Raw genomic sequence first — 25,196 nt, forward strand, 5'->3', positions numbered from 1 at the left:
CTGAACTATCTTACCAGGAAGACAGGAAACTGCTGGAGAACAATCTGAACTATCTTACCAGGATGACAGGAAACTGCTGGAGAACAATCTGAACTGTCTTACCAGGATGACAGGAAACTGCTGGAGAACAATCTGCACTATCTTACCAGGATGACAGGGCACTGCTGTGCTTCTCTCGGGGCTCACTAGTCCCAGGGACCAGTCTTTGGGTTTCTGCTTCTCTAGATCTGGTTGCATGATGGCTGCCTGTCTTCACCACTTCAGATGAGAGGGCAGGACATTCCATATATAACACCCATACTCAGGATTTTAAAGATCTTCCCTCCCCTGGTCCCCAGACATCTCTCCTAATCTTGCACAAGTTTCTCCCATATTCAATGCACCACTGCCACACTGGACTTCCCTGGTATTTATCAAATTCATTCCAACTTTAGGCCGTTAAATTACCTATTCTTCCTCAAACTACAAATGGAGGTTCCCCCTTGACATTTGGCCTTCCTCAGAGAAGTGTTTGCTCATGCTACCCGAAACAACACTCCCCCCCTCACAGCTCACCTCCCTTACAGCACACACCAACCCTCAAGCGCCTCCTACTGTGTGCAAGCTCTTAGGAAGTACCTTCACTGCAGACTCTCTGGTGCCTAGACAAGCTTGCTACTTATCTTTGCATATTTTATCACCGTCAAGATAACACTGACAAACCAACACTTTCGCCCATTAAGAAGATACAGTCACTAATTCCCATGGTCTGCAGGGAAGAAAGAAATGCTAATGTTTTCCTAGGAAAATGTAGCCAGGTGTGAATACAGCGAGGCATCTCACCTTCACCTACAGCTTCAACACTCAAGAACATGGAAACTGTGAAGAAATCTTAGTTGACAGGCACATGGTATTCACGAAGCACTAGGAATTGCATTTCCACAGCCCAGTCCCCTTCTACCCTTTGCAGGGAGAAAGGAGGAGCCAGGGTAAGCCCAGGGCCCTGCACTTCATCAAGGCATCCCCCTCCTCCAGGGTGGTACCTATTGCTGATGTTGATCCCCTTCTCCCTCATGGCGTAAAGGAGCACAGCTATGCAGTATAAGGTCTCGGTGACATCGGGCATGGTCACTGTGGACCTGGGTCTCCTGAGGCAGAACAGCAGGGACTGGATGTCGTTCACGCAGCTGGAGAGGAGCACCACAGCAGCCACCAAAGCCCAGACATTAATGCCCTTCAAAGAGAGGTATACAGGACAGGAAGAGAAAGCAGACCCAGTCACAAACTGGGAACTAGTGAGGAAACGGATAGACATTTCCAGCTCCTTATTTTACCGTGTATCTATAGTAAGGCCTTCAATCTCTCTGCCCCTTTCAAATCACCCAATGTGTCAACAAGGGAAGAGCCACCTTAAGGGCTAGAGAAATGGCTGTTCTGGGAACAGAACAGGGTCAGTTCCCAGCACCTACATGGCAGCTCACAATTGCCTATAACTCAGTTCGCGCGCTCTCTTCAGACCCCCACAAGCTTCTGCGCACCCTTAGGCACACATCCACATAAAAAAATATAAATACATGAGTTCGAGACCAGCCTGGTCTACAGAGCTAGTTCCGGGACAGGCTCCAAAGCCACAGAGAAACCCTGTCTCGAAAATAACCAAATAAATATATATATATAAATACATATATTGAGTTGTGTTTTTTTGGGGGTGGGGGGCTGTTGTTTTGGTTTTTGAGACAGGGTTTCTCTATGTAGTCTTGGTTGTCCTGGAACTTGCTCTAAAAACCAGGCTGGCCTCAAAATCAGAGATCACCTGCCTCTGCTGGGATTAAAGACGTGTGCCACCACTGTCTAGCTTATATTACTTGTAACACTCCAAGTGTTCACAGAGGCTAACTAGCATTCAGGAATACTTCAAAGGACTCCTCAACAGAACAGACCAAATATTTTGTAAACTTCCCTCCAAATGCAAGAGGCTGTAAACAGGCCTTTTATTTCTCAAAGAGACCATAAACAGGATTAATGCTACTCAGAGATTCAATTGAAAATACACAAATCTTCAACAATCTTAATTACCAACATGCTTCCAGGGAGAAATGATGTCACCGTCCCTCACAGTACCCGCACAGCCTCTTACTCACATACCCCAGCAGCTGCATAGAGGTCAGGTAGTTGTTGCCGCAAGCACGCCTCAGCCTCCAAAAGCAGAGGGTGATCCCTCAGGCTCCACAGCACCCTCTCAGGGTCTACACTTGGGGAGCATTTGGTGGTGGCTATGTATCTGTAAAAAACTCAGGAAATGAGTCCGGAAGGAAGACAACCATGAGCAAAAACATATGAGGAAGGACTTTGAAAACTGTCTCCCAAACAGGAGGAAAGACACTCACCGTATGAGGTTCAGCACACACAAGTCTGAGTCCTTTTCTATGCCATGGCTCAAGAGAATGCCATCCACTTTGCTGACAGCCTGCTCTTCGTTTATCAAGTATCGATGATACAGCTTTTTCCAAGGAATGAACTATGTAGTTGAAAAACAAAATGAAGTAACATCACGGCCATGATTCTTATGAAGACCGGGCCACCAACAAAGAAAACCTTCTCCCAAATGCCAAGCAAGTATAGCTCCCGATCTGAAGCTGGGCAGGCCAAGGAGAAACACTGTATGAGCCTGAGTCTTGGCTCTGACACAAATGTCACAGGACCTGGAAAAGCTAGCACTGAGGTTTTCTTATCTGCAGCATCAGGTGAGCAGCACTTCCAAGTTCCAAAAGCCATCCTGACCTTAGATCAGCAGCTGCTGCATGACACAAAGGAAGGTGTTATGGAATGCGAATGCTATACAGTGACATCTTCACCAAGACATGGTGACAGAGAGAGGAACTCCATGTGCTAGGGTGCACAGATGTGAAGCAAACACCGACAGAACTGAAGGAAGAAGCAGATGGCAAGAGACGTGCAAGGAGATGCTGGATTTGAACAGCACTAAAACTACCGAACCTAACAGATCCATACATATGTTCCATCCAACAGGAGTAAAATCCATACTCATCCCAAGCTACATGAATATTCTTCATGTTGGATCACATTCTGAGTCATAAAGCCAGTCAATCAATAAAAATAGCTGAAGTTAAAACATGAATCTTTACAGTAACAACATGAGAACACAATAAATCAAGGCATCAGGAAAACCACACTACCTACAACTTAAACCAGGCATCCCTATTCTTGAAATGAAGTGTCACCATGTAGTGGAGGCTGGTCTGGTACAAATTATGTATTGCTGAGGCTGGTTTTGAACACATGGTCCTCCTACTACCATCTCCCTAGTGCTGGGATACAGGCATGTATAAGTGCATCTGGCTACACTGTGCAACCTATGAATAACCAATAGGTCAAAGAATAAATCACAAAGAAAGTACCCTAAGACAGGGGAAAACAAAGACAGAACAGAGCAAAACTTACGAGACACTCTGAAAATAGTGCTGGTCAGCAAGTTTACAGCTAAAATGCTTCTTTTTACAACAGAGAAGGATTGAGCATTTGGTAGAACATCAATGGTAGCAGATCCTAGAATGTGCAAGGCATAGGTTCAATCCTTAGCACTGAAAAAGATCTGAAAAGAGTAAACTATCTTCATAATAAAACAAAAAAGGAGCTAAACTCAAAACCAGCAGAAGAAAGAAATTACAAAGAGTCAGGCAGAAGAACTGGGCACAGCAGTGCACATCTGTAAGCAGGGCTGGGGAGATGGAGGCAGGAGGATAAAGAGTTTGGAGGTGATCTGGAATACACAAAGAGACTGCCTGAAAACAGCAGGAGCAACAGCAATGATACTAATAACAATCCTTAGCTAGATCAACTAAGAAAAATGAAAGGAACATTAAAATTAATGCCATAGAAGTAAAATACTACAAGGGGAAAAATAGATAAGTTCCTAGAAACACTCATTCTACCAAGTCTGAATAATAGAAACAGAAATTTTGAAAGAATGATAATAAGTAAAGAAATAGAATCAAAAATCAAACCTTCCATCACAAAGAACCAGATGGCTTCACTAAGGAATCCTACAGAACATTTAACGAACAATCAACACCAGCAGGCCTCATACTCTGCCAAAAAGAGTGACAAGAGGGGAAAAGTGCCAAATTCCTTTGGTGAGGCCAATACTGCTATACCATGAGAGCCAGACATAGACGCTATGAGAATTTGCAAGCCATTGCAGACTACTGAAAATAAAGACATTGAACTGCTGTTGCCGATGATCAGAATGGCATTGCTATAACAATTTTGGAGAGAAGTGCAAGCTTGGATATGGTCCCAAGAAATCTTTGCAAACAAAAAGCCCTTACTTATCCCCACCACCAGTACTGAGCTCATACAAGAGCGCTGGCCATTTAGTTGACAGAAATAGTATAAGCAAACAGGGTTCACATCTAAAATCATAAAAACACTTCTCAGAAATCAAGAACTAAGTAAAACCCCACAGAAGAATGCTAAAATGACAAGATACAAGATACCTCTCCCAATATCTTTTGTACTCAGAAGAAAGATTTAGCTTTCTTGTTTCGGACTGTACGAAATTCAGCTCAGGGGTCTCTGAGATCTAAAACTGTGAGGCTTAGTATGAAGGTTGCACTTAGCAGCTGGACAGCTGTCACTATACTACAAGTAACACGATGAACTGTACCATAAATGCTATTGATCATGTTTGGGTCACCACAAGAAAGAGAGAAAGAAAATCAAGAGTGTCATGAACGTTCAAGGAAAGCATTCAACGGATGCTCTGAGACTAAGCTTACCATAAACATCATGTTGAAAAAACACAAACAAAAAAGATTATCAATATCCAGTAAAAACAAAAGACTAAAAGAATAATAACAACTCTACAAGGAACAGCTCCCCACCTCCCTGATGGAAAGAGGAGAGTCTGAAAGTCCTTTTTTCAGCACAACTGTACAAAAAAGTAGAGAAGTCAGAAAGACAGGCAATCTGTGCCCAGAAAATAGAAATGTCAAGTGATTCAAACAGGGAAGAGAAAAAGGCATGGAAGAGAATGGGTTACTAAAATCGATTACCATAGCAGGATTACACTGCCAGGTGCACAAACTGCTGTAACGGCAGAAGGAAGTGATGAACTTCAATGGGACAGGATGGGAAGGCAGAGTCTGTCCAGTTGATAAGCCTTGAAGAAATACGATGGCAACAAGACAGGTATGGCGACCTTACTCTAAGTGGGATTACACTGCATGGTGGGTCAAATGCACAGTCTATTGTTAGGACACAGCAAATCATGTGCTTCAGAGAGAACAGAACTGTGAGAAGAAGTAAGGGTTCTGGAAGATTCGGCAGGATAAGCCTAGATGGCCCCTAGAAGCCTGGGAAGTTAACAAGGTATTCATGAAGCCAATGGAAATGACCAGTTTGGGAAGGTCGTCTCCTCAGACACCTGCACTATGAGGCTAATCTGTACGCTGCTCGAGGGAGCGCCTCACTCACCAGTGGGTCACTGATGATCTCCCTCCAGAGGTGACACACCAAGCTGAGGTTCCAGTAGAGGTCCTCCACTGGGAGGAAGGCAAAGATGTGCCTCAGCACTTCACTAGGCAGCCTACAAATGTGGCTGGGTGCTTCTTGGCAAGGCAAAGTTCCCAGGAGGCCATAGCATGAGTCGGGAAAAGGATCAGGACCAATGTCCTCAATGTCCTGGCCAGGTTCTCTAGACACCGTAGAGCACTGTGACAAACCATCCTCTGCTTCCTGCCTGACCTCCCTAAGCCTTGTGCACGATGAGTAGAAACGATGGCGTGGAGTCTTCTTAGTAACTCCATCCCACTGGCTGGCCTCTGCAGCTTTATTACTCTCTTCCTCAAAGGAACGAGACCGTTTCCTGGCAGGAAGAGCAGACCCTGAAGAGCCCAGCCTCTCTTCTCCATTATCATGCTGAGGCAAAGCACAGCTGCTCTCGGCAGGAAAAATCATATCACCCTTAGAGTCCTGACAGCTGTCCCGGTCAACAGAATTGCTTTTGGCCATGTCATTGGTACAGTGCTGGTATTCAGCTAGGAAGAACTCAGTAATTAATCTCTGAGGTCCTTGACCTGTAGAGAGAACCCAAACAGAACAAGAAAAAACAAATCAGTGGCTGCTGACCCACAGTAGACACAAATAAGACTATTTAATTACCTGTGTTAACAAAAAAGGGATACTGATGTGCTTATAGGTCCGGAGGTCAAATAAATAGCTAATATAAAAATATCAGACATGTATTTAGCAAGAGACAACTGCAGTGTACTGACCAACACTACCGTAAGCATATATATGAATAAGGTCAGAGGCTGTACACTGGACACCTGGGTGGGCAGACAGGTAAGAAGTGACTGCTCCCATCTGCACTCCAGTCAGAATACAGCTTCCAGGTTTGCTCCCACCACAGCAAGTCCACACTTCCCCTAGCAGAAAGAAATAGCCTTCATCAACACTCTACTATGAATCTGTCATTTTTAAAACAAGGAGCTGGAATTTTCTCATTTTATTAGCATGTGTCTTCTTCACATGGACTCAATCAGAATTCCTAAGTGCATCTATTTTTGAGAGGACTATGAAGTAACTGTCCCTGAGCTTATCACCTTTCAAGAGAGAGCCCAAACAACAGTAATCTCAGACATCACTACAGCTTTTTCTAAATAAAGTATCAGTGTCGAGCAATATATATGGTTCCTTCCTAAATGGTAAAACAAAATTCTTACTTTGGGGGGCTGGAGAGATGGCTCAGAGGTTAAAAGCATTGCCTGCTCTTCCAAAGGTCCTGAGTTCAATTCCCAGCAACCACATGGTGGCTCACAACCATCTGTAATGGGGTCTGGTTCCCTCTTCTGGCCTGCAGGCATACACACAGAACATTGTATACATAATAATAAATAAATAAATATTTTAAAAAAAATTCTTACTTTGGAAACACAGAGAATGGATTGAAACCAGACTAGCCTTTAAATGAATTAACAGACTTGAAATATATGTCATATTTGGGAGAGGGACATCAATTATGATTGCTTCCAGAACAATATAAAAGACCAGAGTGTAAGGGCAGGCTAAATCCAGATACTTCTTTTTTTTTAATTCATTTATTTTTATTTTATGTGCATTGATATTTTTGCCTGCATGAATGTCTGTGAGGCAGTCAGATTCCCTGGAACTAGAGTTACAGACAGTTGTGAGCTGCCATGTGGGTGCTGGGAATTGAACTTGGGTCCTCTGGAAGAACAACAGTGCTGTTAACCTCTGAGCCATCTCTCCAGCTCCCCAGAGACTTCTTAAGTCTCCAAAGTCAGTCACTGCACTAGTAAAAACTGCTACCCACTCAGCAACAAAGGCCTGAACGAATTAACAAGACAGGTGAGAGGTTGCCTATCCACACAAACCAAACTAAACTTCAGAATGTAAAATTAAGTCTGAAACTGCCTCACAGAATTAGTTATAGCAGTCCCCAAATTGAAAATTATGAATTATTTAAACTAGATTGGATTCTGAAATTAGGAAAAGCGATCTAAAGATTTTAAAACAGGTATTAACAAAAGTAAGAATTTGTCTGATATAAGGAGGGATGACAAGAAAAATCAAATTGCTGGAAGTCGACTTTCATGTATTAATATTATCAAAATTAAAGAGATTAATTAGTGACCCATATTTGATCATTATGCATTACACACTGTATCACATAACACACTGTACACCATTAAAAAAGGATAAACATCACAAGCCAATCAAAAAAAAAAACCCTAAAGTTTTTAAATTAACAAAAGAAACAAAACCCAAAATCAAACAAACAGATCTGTGAGGTGTGGTGTGAGTCCACTGTAGGGACAGGGAGACAACTCAACAGGCTCTTAGGAATCACTACGGCAGGACAGAAGAGCATCATGTCTGAGGTATTAGGCTTACTGGACAGACCAGGTACCAAGAGGCAAGGGCACAACTGGAGAAGCACTGGGGGAAGCGCAGGCCTGTGATCCAGCTGCTCTGGAGGCTGAGAAGCTTAGTGAGCAGAAAGAGCGGGGATGTAGCTCCTGGTAGAGCACAAGGGACCCTGGGTTTAATACCCAGTCCTACATACAACAACCAAAAGAAAAGGCACGGCCACAGGCAGGAGCACTCTAAAGGAAAACAGTGAAGCTTGCGGTCTGGAGGACTGGAGGAACAGTGACAGTGGTCCAAGTCTCTTATTACTTTATAATTAGGTACACTGACAGGGTCTCTTGGGCTCTAACATTATAGAAGAACAGAACGTCCATGGAAAACACAAAAAAATGAATGTAAGTGTCAATTCATTCTACCAGGTCTGTAAAATCAAGCAGCGACATGAACTGGAAGGCATTCAAAGGTCACAGCAACTACAGATTTTGAAACAGAAGATACTTTTCTGAAGACATACCTCTATCGCCTCCTTTTCTTCTGGGTCTAGGATAGAGGCCATGGTTCGGGTCTCTGCTTGTCCATCTCTGACTGAAGGGCTGAGTTGCGGCCAAATGTTTCCGGGCCAAATGCTGGCAGTCAGCTGCTGTGAGATGCTTCCGCTTGAATCGTCTCACTGTTTCGGAACGAGCAGAAGACATGGGATACTTGTTAGTTACCCCAAACACAGACGCTTGCCAGTGAATTATAGAGTGAGCATCACACCACAACCAGCCTTTCTCTTCTCTATGAGTTCCGTGACTAAGCATACGTTTCTTAGAATTTAACAACGTTTATGGCCTCCACCTCCTTGCACACACCCAATCTTCAAGCCTGTTTAGTGTTGAGATAGGAGAGTGTAAAGTAGCACTCATAAAAGACATTTTGTGATCCTAAAGTGACATTTTCTTTTATTTAACTACTTAAAAAGTGTAGCATATTGTATAGAAGATTTAGTCGTGAAACATTCAAAAAGAAGTTGTCACAGCCTAAAGACAAACACTGCACACTGACTCTCAAAATTGTGGATCCTCACTTTGAACTTTTAGATTTATGTCTCTAATTTGGAGTCTGTAGAGGTCAGGAAACTAGAAAGCTCCATGAGAGAGAAGAGGGAAAAGGCCTTAAGGGGTGAGGGGATATGATACAAAAGAAGTCACCATTAACATAATAGATTAGCAGGGGCTGGAGAGATGGCTCAGTGGTTAAGAGCATTGCCTGCTCTTCCAAAGGTCCTGAGTTCAATTCCCAGCAACCACATGGTGGCTCACAACCATCTGTAATGAGGTCTGGTGCCTTCTTCTGCCCTGCAGGCATACAGACAGAACATTGTATAAATAAATAAATAAATAAATAAATAAATAAATAAATAAATAAATAAATAAATATTTTTAAAAAAACAAACATAATAGACTAGCAACTTTCCCAACCTTCATTTAAGCCACATTTCTACAATAGCCAAAATAAATAAATAAATAAATAAATAAATAAATAAATAAGAGTTGGCTATATCTTTTATTTTAAAAATAGAAGTTTGGGTTTTTTGGTTTGGTTGTTTGGTTTTGTTTGCTTGCTTTTGTCTGGAGATAGGAGCTTACCATGTTGCCTTGGGTGGCCTGGAACTCAGAGATCCTCCTCTCTGTCAAAGTGAAATATTTTAGCCAGGCGGTGGTGGCGCACGCCTTTAATCCCAGCACTCGGGAGGCAGAGGCAGGCGGATCTCTGTGAGTTCGAGGTCTACAAGAGCTAGTTCCAGGACAGGAACCAAAAGCTACAGAGAAACCCTGTCTCGAAAAACCAAAAAAAAAAGTGAAAAATTTTATAGTTTACTTTCTACCAAAGCAATGGAATAAATTAAAGTACTTCTTTTAAATTGCAACCTTTAAAAAAGACACATACGAGGACCTGGGTTCATATCCCTAGAACCCGTGTTTTAAAAAACAAAAACAAAAAAACCCAAAAAACAAAAAAATGGGTACAGCAACTTAGGGCTGTGGTCCTAACTGGGGGGAGGCTAAGACAGAAGAATCCCCAGAGCTCAATGGCCAGCCTATCCAGCCAAGTCTGCCAACTCTAGGTTCAGTGAAAGACAATGTATCACAAAGTAAGGTAGAGTGTGATGAGTGAGACACCTGATATCAACTTCTGGTTGCTGTGATTCGTGTGCGTGTGCACCAGGAGACAGACAGACAGATACACAGACAGACAGACAGACACAGACACACACACACACACACACACACACACACACACACACACACACACACACACACACACGTGCATGCTCCAGAGAATGCACACCTGGCTCTGAGGAAGGAAGCACTGGGTAGTTCTGACTTAGGTCAATAACTGTTATACCAGAAGGGCCTTGATTTATGAGGAAATACACAGAGAAATGTCAGAATCATATGCAAAGTTACCTACCTACTTCATCTATTTAGCAAAGCTTATCTAAGTTGAAGAAAATGTAGGAAGATAAAAACTGGAAGTGCGTGGAAGCCCAACTGCAGCCAATCTTGTGTTCCTGTGTTCCTAGAAATACCTCCAACAACATCAAGCAAAAAGTCTCAGCCCCATACTTACAAACAGAAAACCACGTATCTAATCCCAGTGCTGGGGAAGCAGAGGCTGGTGGGGTTTGATGGGCTCAAGGACATCCTAGTCTACATAGTGAGTGTCAGGCCCGTCAGGGTTACGTAGTGTGACCCTATCTCAAAAAGAGAAACAAAAATGAAACGAAGAAAATAAAATATCCTTTCAACTTCTAGTTTTGTAAAAACCTCTGTTCACTAAACACCACGTTGTATTCACCTGTAAGGTAGCAAAAACGTTAATTTTTTTCTATATCAAAAGAGTTTCTATTTGAGAGTAATAATAAATGTAAATCCTGATTGTTATTTTTAAAATAAGACTTGACAGCAGGCAAGATTACTGGGTGGATAAAAATGTTTGCCTTGTAAGCCTGACAAACTGGAATTCTATCCCAGCACCCACGGCAGAAGAGAACTACTTCACAGCTGTGCTTTGACCTCCGCATGCACTCTGCGCATGCCCGACAAGGGACATGCACATTCACATTTACACAAACACACACAATACTAGTTTTGTTTTTCTGGTTTTTTTTAATAATTTATTTAACTTCATTTCATGTTTTTGATATAAAGTGTCAGATTGCCTGAAACTGAAGTTACAGACGGTTGTTAGCTGCCACATGGGTGCTGGGAATTGAACCCAAGTCCTCTGGGAGAACAGCCAGTGCTCCAAACCGCTGAGCCATCTCTCCAGCCCTAGTTTCATTTTTTTAGTGAGACCTGAAATCTTACAATTTTACCTTTCCTGTTCAGACCCTTGCATATTATACACAAAACCTAATTGCTATTTTGGCTGCAAAAAGAAACCCACAAGAGGCTTTCCCAAGTACAAGCACATGTGGGCCCTGGTCACTCCAGGGATGCTGCTGCCTTCTAACCTGCAAGTCAGCTGACCCTGGGATCCAGAACAGGAATCTCCGCTTACCTCTCAAAACATCCAACTGCTTCAAAGCTGACATGCACATAATTGTAACGGATGATATCAGAGAATAGCTACCACTAGCCAGAAGATACTCACATCAACTGGCCTGGGCAGGAGACACTTTCATGAAAATCACCAAGAAGACAAACATTACTCTATTTATATGATCTAGCACCATGGGGCCAGTCACATGCTTCGCTGAGTGGAATAAGTCACATAATAGAAAGCTTCTGAGAATCAATGAAGAGAAACATAACCAGTTACCACACTCATCAGTTAAGAATTCCAGTGCTTACCCAAATCTCCAATACAATCTCTGATTTCTAGACTGACGTGAGAAATACAAAACAGAGACTAACGAAGTCCTCTACATCTGCATACATGCACATCTAGCAGCAACCTTGGGACATTTCCGTAAAGCAGGTAAAAATGGCTTCATCCCAACACTAATTAACAACACCCTAATCAAAAGAGAAAGCTAAGGCATTGATAGTGACCATTAACTAGATATATGTCTTAATCATATGTCTAGGAATCAAAACACATTGCCTTTTTCACTGTACCTCTACATGGAGCACAGTGGCAGAAACTTAGTACATTCCTGGGCACTGAATGCTTGTGTGTTCCCCAAGTTGTTACACTGAGATCCTAACCATCAACGTGATGCTACTAAGAATCAGGACTAGCCAGGTGTGGTGGTGCATGTTTGGAATCCCAGCATTTGGGAGGTAGAGACAGGAGGCCAGCCTTGGCCTTAATGAGAGCTCAATTTTGTCTTGAGCTACATGAGACTCTGTCAAGAAAGGGGAGAAGGGACACCTGAATGATTAAGTAATAAGGGTAGAGCCCCGTGAATGGGATTAAGAACCTATGAAAGAAAATCCAAGGGGCACAGATGCAACTTAGAAGTAAAAGTAAAGTAATTGCCCACCGTGTGCAAAGCCTTAAATTCAATCCCCAACCACAAAAGCAAAAGCTTGTTTAGAAGATTAAATGTTTACAGATAAGAAAGGCACAAGAACGACAGCGCTAATGAGAATGTTAGAACAGTGTTTGCCTCCCACGTGTTCTGGTACGTCCTCGTATGTTCTGGCATGAAGCCATCATAGGAAGGAGCTAAAGTTAATAGTTAAGGGGGGGAGGCACACTTAGAAGAGATCTGGCTTCTGTATGCAGGAAGTTTTCTCTATTATACTTTAGGTGTGGTGGGAAATAACATGACTGGCAAGGCAGAGGCGAATTTCCATTGGATTTATATATCTCTGTAAAATAACCCCTAGCTGCAGCTAGTGGTCAGAAGGCTAAGTTGTATCCCAAGTCTCTGAGATAAGTGTTGTAATGCACTGACAGGGAACCAGAAGTCCTGAGTCTACATCCTCTGGAGTGAAGTCATTTAACACCCCCTCCAAGCCCATCAGAGTCTGCCCTAGCAAGATGTATGTATTACTACAGCCTATGAGCACAGACTCCAACAACATGCTGCTCTGAACTCACAAAATGTGATAATGCATGTATGTGTAAGAACTGCCAATACCCACCTCTCTACATATGTGTCAAAGAGTATCTCCTTAACCGTATATAAACCTTATTTTAGAAGCATCAGTGTTCTGGGTAATTTAAATACACTAAAATTCTAATTTTCTTAGTACAATTTTGAAGAAACAATTCAAATAGAGTATTAAACCCATCCAACTGCATAAAATTTTCGAAGTTACCAGAATAATGGCCTTCCTCCTTCCTTACACAGCAAGTGCATGCTACACGTCTTTGAAGGGGCATTTGTTGTTACAAGCTGCCTGGGAGCCCATAAAAAGAAACATTAGAATGCTTCATGATGAAGACCACTGGGGTTCCTCCACTCACCAGGACAGAGAGATATTAGAATAGCTTCTGAAGCCTTTCAAAGCACAGGCGCCCCAGGTGTGCAAACCAGCGCCTCGTTACCTGTGTGCATCTGTACCCCTCTTCCCAAAGCACCAGTACACTGACTAATAGGAATGTGGCAAACCCCTCAGGTGTGAGGACAGGGGGAATCGAGAATATATATAAAAAATCGTGTCAAATACAATTTTGTTCAGGCTTAAGTATACCCATTTTCATATTCCTTTTTATGGGGTGGCTTTCTCTTGGTATCTTTGTTCTGTCTCCACCCTAGTTCCTTCTATCTCTGCTGGATGGCATTTAGCCCTGGGTCGGTGGGCCACTGGTACCTCAATTTCCTGGTCTTTGTTAATCTGACTCTAAAATGGGGTCATTCCTTGGAGTCTGGCCTTTCCCCCAAATCATCAGAGCTCTGCATTTTGACCATGGTTGTATGGTTAGTTTTTACTGTCAACTTGACCCAACCAAGAGTCACCTGGAAAGAGGAACCCTAAGTTAAAGGACTGCCTCTATCAGACTGGCTGGTAGGCAGGTCCGTGGGCCATTTGCTTGATTGCTAATTGATGCGGAATGGCCCACAACCAACCATGGGTGGTTCCATCTTCAGTATAAGAAAGGTAGCTGCCACTGAGCAAGTCAAAAGGCAGGGTCCCTCTGGTCTCTGCTTCAGTTCCTGCCTTGAGATCCCGCCCTGCTTCCCTTGATGATAAACTCTGAAGTGTAACATGATATAAAGCCTTTCCTTTTGGTCATGCTGTTACCATAGCAACAGTAAAATAACCAGAACAATGGTCTAAGGCATCCCACCCCACTCCGGCCCAATTTCTTTCCTTAAGCAGGTCCTCTGCTGGAGATTAGACTGCTGTCAGCCTGCCCTCAACTATGCTCATCACCAAGACTCTGCTACTGGACAAAGACTAGGTCTCACTGTCATTTAACCCTAAAGTACACAGCACAGCACTACAACAGCAGACATTCACTCATCTGTTGAACAAAAAGGATTTTTTTTTTTACTGTAACCAACGATTAGACTTTCATTTATTTGACTTCATTTTTTACTTTTTTATTGAAAATCAATTTATAAAACAAGTCACAAAAAGAGAAATTTAAGGATTTTGTGGCCCAGGCTACTTATTGCTCCTTTTCCTTTGCACAACCCTCTGCCCGTTTTGCTTCTGATGCAGCTGACCTCGCTGTAAGCCTGGGCCCTTATCAATGCCAGGCACATAAAAGGGTGTGTGCCTCTTCAAGTTCTGCCCCTATTTTTCCCACACCAAGTTAAACGGGCTGATTCCTCTGGATGCCATTAGGATACTCTAGAACACATATGGCTTTTTGTTCAAAGAACACCCTGGGGAAGAATTCTCCTAGCAGCCTGGGTTCTTAAGATTATTGCTTTAAAAAGAACCTCCTCCACCAGACACCCATGAGCTACCACCACCTGGAATCATTTTAGATTGCTATGTGATTTAAAAATAAAGTTTTACCATGAGGTAATTTCCTGTTTGGAGCTGTTTGTTATTGCAACAAACTTTATGCTAATAATTACAGGATTACTTGAAACCAACACCAAATAATCCTGTTGTCCCTCTGTCTTTAATATTCATACTAAAAACTCTCTAGAATTTACAGACTATAGATATAAATGGACAAGATGTAGAGTTAACTTCTCATCGTTAAATACCTGCTTTTAAAATAAAAAACAAGCCGGGCGGTGGTGGCGCACGCCTTTAATCCCAGCACTCAGGAGGCAGAGGCAGGCGGATCTCTGTGAGTTCGAGGCCAACCTGGTCTACAAGAGCTAGTTCCAGGACAGGCTCCAAAACCAGAGAAACCCTGTCTCGAAAATCCAAAAAAAAAAAATAATAATAATAAATAAAATTAAAAAACAAAACCAACCAACCAAAACAAGCAAACTCCATAGTACAAGGTTCCTAACTGGAGAGAACACTGCTCCAGACACCAGATCTAACTTTGCTAATTAGAGAACAGTGCCAACCTACCTCACCCTGGTAGCTTTCCTCCTGCCCTGCTCAATTCTCTGATGGATGGGCTCTGAAGATGTTTAGGTAGACAGAAACCTGACCCAGGTGTCGCCTGTGGAAGTAACACAGGTGCGGTGCAACAGAGTCCATTATTATCATGATTCTGGTATTTGAAAAGTCCAATGACAGCCAGTAAAACTGAGTCCAAATAAATATGGTTAACTGTGTTATCCCTCAACTCTAAGGAGCCTCTTAAGACAGGAAGTAGTGGGCTGGAGAGATGGCTCAGTGGTTAAGAGCATTGCCTGTTCTTCCAAAGGTCCTGAGTTCAATTCCCAGCAACCACACAGTGGCTCACAACCATCTGTGATGAGGTCTGGTGCCCTCTTCTGGCCTGCAGACATGCACACAGAATATTGTATACATAATAAATAAATAAATATAATAAAAGAATTTAAAAAAGACAGGAAGTACTTAGCAATAACACAACTACTCTGTACATTTCTGAGATGCTTATAATGCTTTCATAAATATTTATTAAAGTATACCTTATAGAGATTATTGTTCTTATATATCTTCATTGTATTATGTTTTAGCAATTATTTATGTAATGACAGTTTAATGTTTCCACTCTGAAGCTTAATGTTTTCTGTAAGATTTAGCGGGAAGGGGGAATGAGGAATTTATTAATACCCAGCACCCTCCATATGTAACACCATAAATAACTGTTAAGTGAATGAAGACCTGTACAGCTATAGGCCTGACTTCTACAGTTGTGGCTGTGCTGGCCTCCACCATCTTACAGCTCCTTAAGGCTTTATAGGATTTGCAGTTCCTTCCCTATGCTCTCAAGTCATCTGCAAAATAATCACAAGATTCTTCAATGGAATTGGGGCTCAGCAAAGACCTGCTCCAAATCACAGCTGAGCAAGGGCACCAGGGGCTGGAGATGCCTCAGTGTTAAAGAGCCCTGGCTGCTCTGGGAGAGGACCAGAATTCAGTTCCCAGCATCTATGTTGGGCAGCTCACAATGGTTTGTAATTCCAGCTCCGGGGTGATCAATGCCCTCTTTTGGCCTCTACAAGCACCTGCACAAGCTGATGTGTACACACACACACACACACACACACACACACACACACACACTTCGTATTTTTTCCTAACTAATAACACCAGCACCAGAACTTGGCTTTTCTGACTCCTTGGTTTGTTGTGCTTTCCATTCTACCATTCTCCTCTTCTAGGTCCAGAAAATTTTACAGGAGGTTGGAAAAATGTTAAGTTAGTGGGACATAAAGATATATAACAAAAGACAAATATCATATGTACTCACTCGTAAGTGACTTTTAGACATAAAGCAAAGAAAAATCAGCCTAGAATTCACAACCCCAAAGAACCTAGACAACAAAGAGGACCCTAAGAGAGACATACATGGATCTAATCCACGTGGGAAATAGAAAAAGACAAAATCTCCTGAGTAAATTGGGAGTGTGGTAATCATGGAAGAGGGTAGAAGGAAGGAGGGGAGGAAGGGAAAGAACTGGAAAAAAAAAAACCATACAGCTCAATAAAAACAATTTTTAAAAAAAGGATTCATAACGAATCCTAGTACTCAAGAACTGAAGGCTAGCCTGAACTATGCAATAAGACTTCACTAAAAACAAAACAAATACCCTCAAGTTGAAGTCTTATACCATTAAGACAACAACACTGTCACAACCAAAGATATCTGATATATTCTAAAAACATTAACTGCAAGAGAAATGTCACTAAACAAAAACAGAGCAAAAAGAAAAACACACACACACACACAAAAGAAAACAAAACAGAAACAGAAACAAACCAGCAAACACAGGAAGAGGAAGACATCACAGTCCGTTCTCATTCCCCTTTCTGGCTTTCAATGTTCCTGTAAAGACAGAACCTACCAGCCACCACATCCTGTTCCTCTAAACACAAAGATCCACGTCAGCTGGCCCAGTCTTTGCTAGACTGGCTGGCTAGCAAGCCCGTGGTGCCTGTCCTGTCTCCCCAGTGCTGAGATTACAAGGCATACATGGGAATGCACGGCTTTTTGTGTGGTACTGAGGATCCATTTTAGGTCCTCATGCTTGACTGGCAAGCACTTTACCAATTGAGCCATCCATCTTCCCAGCTCAGAAGCTGCAATCTTCTGCAGTCACCTCATACCCTGAAGTACCTACTACTTCCTTAAGAACAGCATCCATTTTATTACAGCAAGAAAGAGTGGGCTCGGCTGTTCATTCTGTGTTCCTCAGAAGGAATGACAGAAAACAAACAAAAAGAAAGTTCACTATTTTCTGTCCACAATATGCTTTTATATATTTGAAAACCTTTTTCGACTATGCATTTCCTCCTCAATCTCTTCATGAATCTACCACATCTCAGATTTACTATGAACTTCATGAGAGCATGCCTTATGGTATCCTTGTTGCTAATGCTATTTTAGACATTGGAGAGCATACGAAAATAAGCAAGCCTGACCATAAGGCAGCCAACAAAACAAACACAAATTGCTAAACACACAGCAATCCAAGCACTACAAAAATACACGCATAAGGGCCTATGGTAGTAAATATAATTAGGATCATTGGAAGAGACTCCATGGAGAGTCAAGTCGTAAATGACAAATGGGATTCAGTTAGGCATAAGAAAACAATATGAGAAAAAAACAAAGGCATAGCAAAGCACTGTGTGACAGAAAAGTCTCATTTCTTCAGAATAAAAAGCTAATAGGAAATGATAGATAACAAGGCTGGAAAATGAACTTGGAGCCAGAGACTACAAAGGTCCTCTTATATACTTCTATAGAAATTGGGAGGCAGAGGCAGGCGGATCTCTGTAAGTTCGAGGCCAGCCTGGTCTACAAGAGCTAGTTCCAGGACAGGCACCAAAGCTACAAAGTAAACCCTGTCTCAAAAAACCACACACACACAAAAGCAAAGGAGAAATAGCTGGCTTAATCATTTTTCCCAGAGAGAATTTTCGATTTTAAAAATAATTTTTCACCAGGCATGGTGGCACACGCCTTTAATCCCAGCACTCCGGAGGCAGAGGTAGGAGGATCTCTGTGGGTTTAAGGCCAGCTTGGTCTGCAGAGCAAGTGGGACAGTCAAAGCTATTATACAGAGAAATCCTGTCTCAAACAACAATACCAACAAATAATAATAATAACTAAAAATAAAAAATAATTTTTCAGGGTTTTTTCTTGTGTGTTTTGTTTTGGTTGTTGGTTGGTTTGCTTTGCTCTGCTGAGGTAAGGTCTTAGAACAAAGTCCAGTTCAGTGCTGGGAGGACAAGTGTGTGCATCATGTCCAGATTATCGTTTTAAAAGGTTCTGTTTTTGTTTTTTTTTTAAAATATTTATTTATTTATTATGTATACAATATTCTGTCTGTATGCCTGAAGGCCAGAAGAGGGCGCCAGACCTCATCACAGATGGTTGTGAGCCACCATGTGGTTGCTGGGAATTGAACTCAGGACCTTTGGAAGAGCAGGCAATGCTCTTAACCACTGAGCTATCTCTCCAGCCCTCTGTTTTTGTTTTTAAGGGAATACCCAGGTAAGCTCCAGAAAAGGTCTATGAAACGTAAGAGCAGTCTTCAAGAAGCATGTGACTGGCCAATGACAATACAAGAGCTGGCTTTAGTGATAAGTCCTAGAAGTTACTTCACAGCCAGAAGAGCAAAGACAGAATCTAAATTTGTCTCTGAACTAAAGTCAGCCTGGAAAAATAGAAGAAGGAAAAAGATAGTAACACATTTGAAATTAGAATCCAAACAGTTTTATGTATTCACAAGTCAGGAAACATGTTAAGGAATGGGTTCTTCAAGGGCAACATCCAAGTGCCACAGATCCATGAAATACAACAAAAGTCAGGTAGAAAAATCCCAATTCCAATGAGAGCAAATGGAAATTGAGACCGTAAAGGCCAGGCCACAGGCTCCAAAGTACTTCACTAAAGAAACGGGCAGCTAGACCAGACAGAGAGAGCAGCAATAGCCCTATTCACAAGCTTGATGCACAAACACCCACTCCTCTCCAGAAGATCTCTAGGACTGTGGAGCAGGTTCACAGATTCCACCCCCATCCCCGCAACGGAAAACACATACCTCAACAAATTCATAACACAGAGGAGGGCCAGAATCTTATTTGGAACATCAATTAAATAATCAATTGCCCTGGATTTCAAATATTTCATCCTTTTGTGAACCACGGGTCTCAGTTTTGTTTAAAGGATGGGAAACTTGAGATAGAAGGCAAAAACCCATCATTTGTACGGAAGGAGTAGGTAGTCCAGGCTAGCCTCCAACTCAAGGTCCTCCTGCTTCAGTTTCTCCTGTGTTGGAACTTACAACCACATAGCATGCAAAGCGGCAAAATGTTTGAAACTACCTGATGCCTCAACTTCCCAAAACGTGGTTTTAAAAAAAAAAATCACTAACTTCATTAGCCCTTAATGTCCTTGCCTCTAAAACCAGGCTGTCTATGAGCTGTTTAAGGAACAGACAATGGCAGGCACTTTGTGAACCAGAGTGCAGTGCCAAATGCAGAGAACTTGCTTTTAGGCTCGACAGTAGCAACTTCCATTTTATCATTAGGTTACATGTCCAGTTCCTCGAAAGGAATCCAACAAAGCTTGCTCAGATCTCAATGAGTCCTCCAAAGCCTCCCTCCCCGCCACCAGGCCTTCTTCCGTCCCCTGAATCATCACCTGTTCAGGTTGTGGCAGGTGAAGGGGTGGCAGAATACCAAGGCAAACACAAACGTCGGGAGCAGAACACAATGACTCGCCCAAGGTCAAAAACAACATTACAGTGTAGCCAAGCCAGGCATGCCAGCAGCAGAGGCTACTTCTCGAGTGCTGCCCCTTCCGGAGCCTCAGGGAGCGGCGTAGGTGCACCGGTCTGCAGAGAGCCCCGGGCCTCAACCAGCAGGCCCACACCTAACCATCGCGGGCGCGGCCACCTCCTACACCCACCCTCAGCTCGGGCCCCACCCCCGAGGCCGAGACCCCTGCGCTGGGCCCCACAAGGTGAAGTTTGCCAGGCTCGCACCCCACGCCACGTCCAAGACCTCACTCACTATGGTGGCTCGGCCCAGGACCTCGCCGCCGACACCACCCGGCCGGTGCCGCTGGACAGCCAGCCTTCCCCCGACCAGCAAACCCCTCCTTCGGCTCAGACAGCGAGCAGAGACGCCTGCAGACTTCCTCCGCGAGCTCCGCCCCTTCTCTGCCAAGATGCACCCTCCGCCGGAGACGACGGAAGGACCCGTGAACCAGTCGAAACTCGGAACTGGAGGGTCGAGCGGACAGACGGCTTCTAGAGCCAATCCGTACGTGAGGCGGAGGGGGCGTGGCTCAAGGAACCGGGCCACGCCCCGTCGGTGCTTCCGCTGGCGCGGAGGAGGCGAAGGAAACTTTCCCAGAGTTCCTTCGAGCTCTCTGGGTTCCCGCGGGGGCCTAGGCGACAGCAGCGGGCGGGGAGGGGGCTGAGGTCTGCTGCGGATTGGGTGAGGAGCGGGCGGAGCACGGGGGACACTGTTTCCACCTCCGAGAGGCCCCAGAAACCCTGCTGTTGGGAGCCTGGGCTGCCCGAGATCCCTGTTGTGCAGCCCAAAGATGAGGCTGTGCAGCCCGGCAGACATACCCACAACACACCTGAGCTGGGTAGGCTCCAGAGTAGTAGGCAGTGTGCTCTCGGCACGCTCCGGTCCTGCTGCCTTTGCTTTTACCACCGGAGTAGCCCGAGACCCCGGCTGTGCAGCCCGGCAGACATCCCCGTAGGCTGTACGGTGTAGTGCCGTACGGTGCGAGGTCAGGCTGCAAAGCCCCTCTGTTCCACTTCAGGGCTTCGTGGTACACCGGCACACTCCATTCTGTTAAGTCTTTCGCCCCCAATCACTCGTGTGCAAGGGACAGCTCTAGGATGTCAGATGCATGCCCTTACCCCAAGCTGCACGGGCTCCGGAAACCCAAGGACCCACCCTGACGAGTCTGCATGTTTGGAGCGCGGTTACCAGAAAGAGCTATGAGCGTGCTTGTTGTCGGTCCGGTCGCCCGAGGAGACACCATTCCACGTTGGAAATTTTGTCTTCCAAACCAGGGCTGGAGTCATAAAAAAGAAGCTTGCTGACAGCATCCCGCTGGGGGGGCGGAGCGTCCGGGAGAACGGTCACGTGGAGGAAGCGGAAGCCCTAGCCATCTCATCTTCGCCGAACCTATCGTCGCACTGTGTCTGTGTTTTGGACTGGAGCACTATCTTACCCCTACTTTTGTCACGCCTGGTCCAGGGTGATGGCTCTGCCTGGGGATCCACGGCGCCTCTGCAGGCTGGTGCAAGAGGGCCAACTGCGCGCCCTGCAGGAAGAGCTGGAGGCGGCCGGAGGCTGCCAGGGGCCAGCTGGGGACACCCTTCTTCACTGTGCGGCCCGCCACGGGCGCCAGAACATTCTGGCTTATCTAGTGGAGGCTTGGAGTATGGACATCGAGGCTGCCAACCGAGACTACAAGCGGCCTCTACACGAAGCTGCCTCTATGGGCCACCGGAACTGCGTGCTCTACCTCCTGGACCGAGGGGCAGCTGTGGACTCGTTGAAGAAGGCGGACTGGTAGGTGCCCAGGGTTCAGAAAAGCTACATCGCCACTTCCCGAAGAATCGCAGATTTTTGTGCATTTTTCAGTGTGTCCACTTTTCCCAGCTTCTAATTCTCACTCCAACCTTCCTCTCTCTGTAGGTTTGGCTCTTTCGTTAGGACAATTGTCCTAACTAATAGGACAAAAAGGACTCTTCCCGTTGAGAGAGTATAGAAACGTAATCAACTAGTTAACGGATGAATTGTATTACTCGTGCGCCCAGGATGTGCTCTTCTGGAGACATCTTGCTAAATTACTTTTTCACAATTGCATTATTTTAATTGACATGCTGCAGTGGATAGCTTTCTGTTGCACGTGCATTGAATGTTGAGCTGTATGCAATTTCGTCACATCTAGCCTTGCAGAGCCACCACCATGGTGGTGATACTCTTCCACCACACAAATCAGTTTCATTTGTTGCTAGGTTGACATCTTGTGTGTGTGTGTGCGTGAGTGTGTGCTATGTCTGGTTCCTGGGAGCCTACTAACTTTTTTAGGCTCCTAACTTAATGAAGCTCCTGCCTTCCAAGTTATTTCAAATCTGTCAAAGCATAGTGGGTGGGAAATCTGTCAGAGGTGGTGATGCCTCCTAGCGTGCACGAGCCCCTGAATTTGATCTCAGCACATCAAGGACAGGAAAGCACCATGTAATTAAAAGCACATCTCCGTCGATATTGTAAAATTGTTCCACTATATCTTAAGGGTTAACTGTGGTTTTTATCAGTTCTCAGCTTGGCTCACAGTTTTTGCCTCTCAGATAGCCTGCTCCAATAGAAACATGTGAGTCAGTTTCCCCTTGTTATGTCTCCACAGTCCTCAGAGAAGTCAGAGGTTGACAATCTAAGTTGTTTTCCTGCCCCTCCCGCATCCCCAGGTTTTCCATCTCAACCAAAGACGTACATTCCCTGAAGGCCTGGCTTCTTCCAAATGCCTCAGCTCTTTTCCATCCTGGTTGACCTTAGGACTCCTCTGATGATGGCTTGTACAAGGAAGAACCTTGAAGTGATCCAGGACCTTGTGGAACACGGTGCCAACCCACTCCTGAAGAACAAGGATGGTTGGAACAGTTTCCACATTGCCAGTCGAGAAGGCGACCCTGTGATCCTCCGGTACTTGCTCACGGTCTGCCCGGATGCTTGGAAAACAGAGAGCAAGATTAGAAGAACTCCTTTACATACTGCAGGTATAGCCTGCAATCGCTGCTTTCTGTACTTGGCTTCTCCCCAGCACTGCCTACACCTTGTAGTTCAAGTCATCTGCAAGGGGAATGAAGGATTTGGAAAACCAGAAGGCAAGGCGTCAGAGCACCTTGGGATTTCTCGGCAGACTATAAGTTTGTAAAGTGATGTAGCCCTGGGCTCTCGGGTCACTGTGTTAGTTCAGCTTTCCTATGTGTCTGTCTTACCCTTCCTGGTCAGTTAGATGGCAGGCTGGTTCTGTACCTTCCATAGTCTGTGGCCCTGGATAAAGAACTTGGTCTGTGTTTGAGCAAATGTCCTTCTGAGCTTTTCACAGTGGTGATGATACCATGCCGTAGAGTCTTGGCAAAAAGCAAAATTAGCGTGGAACATGTGGATAATGGGCTCAAAAGTCTAAAACAAGAAAGTTGGAAAGTAAGCCTGGCAGCATGGTGCATGCCTCTCTAGTTCTAGCACTCAGGAGGTTGAGGTGTCAGAAGCCATTAAGTCTAAGGCCAGCTGAGCAATGTTGAGAGACCCTATCTCAAGTCTCCCAATACCCCTCCCCCTAAGACAGAAATTTGGAAAATAATTCTTAGTCTAAGAGGCAGTTCACTGAATTAGCATACTGAGCTTGTACTATCTCTGAAGATCAATGCCTGAGATATGATCCAGTCCATACTGTCTGGGAACAAGCACCCAGTTGTTCTCCGGCCATAGCTGGCACTTATGGACCAAGGAATCCTTCCTGAAACTTTTGAGTAAGTAGGAAAAGTCCGCCTAGTTCATAAAATACCTGGCTAGCTCCCATCATACACACTCCCCAGAATATCGCCAGTCACCAATCTGTCACCCAAAATAAATGGAGACCAGGTAGAATCTTTTCTATTGGGAATAGGTATCTTCAGTCAGAGGAGTAAATTTCTAGATAATTTTCATAGATTACTATTAAATAGGTTACCTTCAAAATGTCTTTGCAGTTTTCTGGTAAGAGGCTACACCAGCCTTTGAAAATTACAGCACTAAAGTGGGGAGGTAAGCTTAGAACTGGAAGTTTGCCATGAAAGTGCTCTAAGGATGAAATGATCAAGTGCTTAAAGTGAAAACATCATTCTTTGCCATTTATTTGCTTGGGCTTTCTGGGGGAGAGGGGGTAGAACAGTAATATTACCTATTTTAGGTTTCTCTTCTGTGAGAAGAGCAGGGCCGATGTGACTGAAGAGATGACCCAACAGCTAAGAATACTTGTTGGTCTTCTAAAGGACCCGGGTTCAGTTCCCAGCACCCACATGGTAGCTCACAACCATCTCTTCTCTAGATCCCTATTTTCAAGGGATCCATCACCAGAATGCAAACAAAACAGTTATACACAGAAAATAGAATAAATAAATCTAAAGCAAAAAAAAAAATTTTTTTTTAGAGCCAGGAGAAAGACGTTTGTCCAATGAGTTACCTCCCCAGCTGTCTTAGTTATGGTTTCTACTGCTGTGAAGAGACACCATGACCATGCAACTCTTATAAAGGAAAAACACTTAATTGAGGACTTACAGTTTCCGTGGTTAGTCCATTATCATCATGGCAAGACGTGGTGCTGGCTACATCTTGGTCAGAAGGCAGCAGGAAAGGGTCTGTGACACTGGGAGTAGTTTGAGCACAGAAGAACTCAAGCCCACCCTCACAGTGACACACTTACTCCAACAAGCTCACACCTCCTGATAGTGCCACTCCCTTTGGGCCATTTTCTTTCAAACCACCACACCAGCCAAGAAAGTTTCACTACAAAGTTATACACTAAAGTTAGACAAAAAGTTATACAGTTAAAAGTTCTGATTGCCTCTGTTCTTTCCCCTGCAGCAATGCATGGCTGTTTCGAAGCAGTACAGGAGCTTCTTGATAGGTAAGAACAAGAACAACATGGTAAATTGGCGCAAAGTATTTCTTTTTTTTTTTTTTTTTTTTTTTTTTGTTTTTTTTGTTTTTCGAGACAGGGTTTCTCTGTAGCTTTGGAGCCTGTCCTGGAACTCCCTTGGTAGACCAGGCTGGCCTCGAACTCAC

At 44.1% G+C, this 25,196-nt stretch overlaps 2 protein-coding genes across 6 annotated transcripts in view; one reads left to right on the forward strand and one right to left on the reverse strand.

Annotated features, from left to right (window-relative positions):
- Positions 1-21,058, reverse strand: part of Fbh1 (F-box DNA helicase 1) — a 40,104-nt gene extending 19,046 nt beyond the window's left edge. The window contains exons 1-6 of one of the 3 annotated variants that reach the window (XM_005354899.3): positions 20,989-21,058; positions 8,408-8,563; positions 5,476-6,077; positions 2,367-2,497; positions 2,125-2,260; positions 1,023-1,213 (exon numbers count right to left, since the gene is read on the reverse strand). In XM_005354899.3, coding sequence (XP_005354956.1) covers positions 1,023-1,213; positions 2,125-2,260; positions 2,367-2,497; positions 5,476-6,012 — 995 coding nt within the window. In that variant the 5' untranslated portion in view covers positions 6,013-6,077; positions 8,408-8,563; positions 20,989-21,058. Of the gene's footprint in view, positions 1-1,022; positions 1,214-2,124; positions 2,261-2,366; positions 2,498-5,475; positions 6,078-6,725; positions 6,758-8,407; positions 8,564-20,411; positions 20,564-20,988 lie in introns of those variants that run through there. The other 2 variants (XM_005354898.2, XM_013349042.2) reach the window with 2 other exon arrangements.
- The window catches only part of Ankrd16 (ankyrin repeat domain 16), a 10,525-nt gene continuing 6,321 nt past the window's right edge, over positions 20,993-25,196 (forward strand). For 2 of the 3 annotated variants that reach the window (XM_005354900.3, XM_026782937.1), the window contains exons 1-3: positions 20,993-21,938; positions 22,926-23,146; positions 24,996-25,038. In XM_005354900.3, the coding sequence (XP_005354957.1) occupies positions 21,625-21,938; positions 22,926-23,146; positions 24,996-25,038 (578 nt within the window). In that variant the 5' untranslated portion in view covers positions 20,993-21,624. Of the gene's footprint in view, positions 21,939-22,837; positions 23,147-24,995; positions 25,039-25,196 lie in introns of all 3 variants that reach the window. The other variant, XM_026782938.1, reaches the window with a different exon arrangement.

Source organism: Microtus ochrogaster, chromosome 16 (genome assembly GCF_000317375.1).
Source record: "Microtus ochrogaster isolate Prairie Vole_2 chromosome 16, MicOch1.0, whole genome shotgun sequence".
Classification (NCBI taxonomy): domain Eukaryota; kingdom Metazoa; phylum Chordata; class Mammalia; order Rodentia; family Cricetidae; genus Microtus; species Microtus ochrogaster.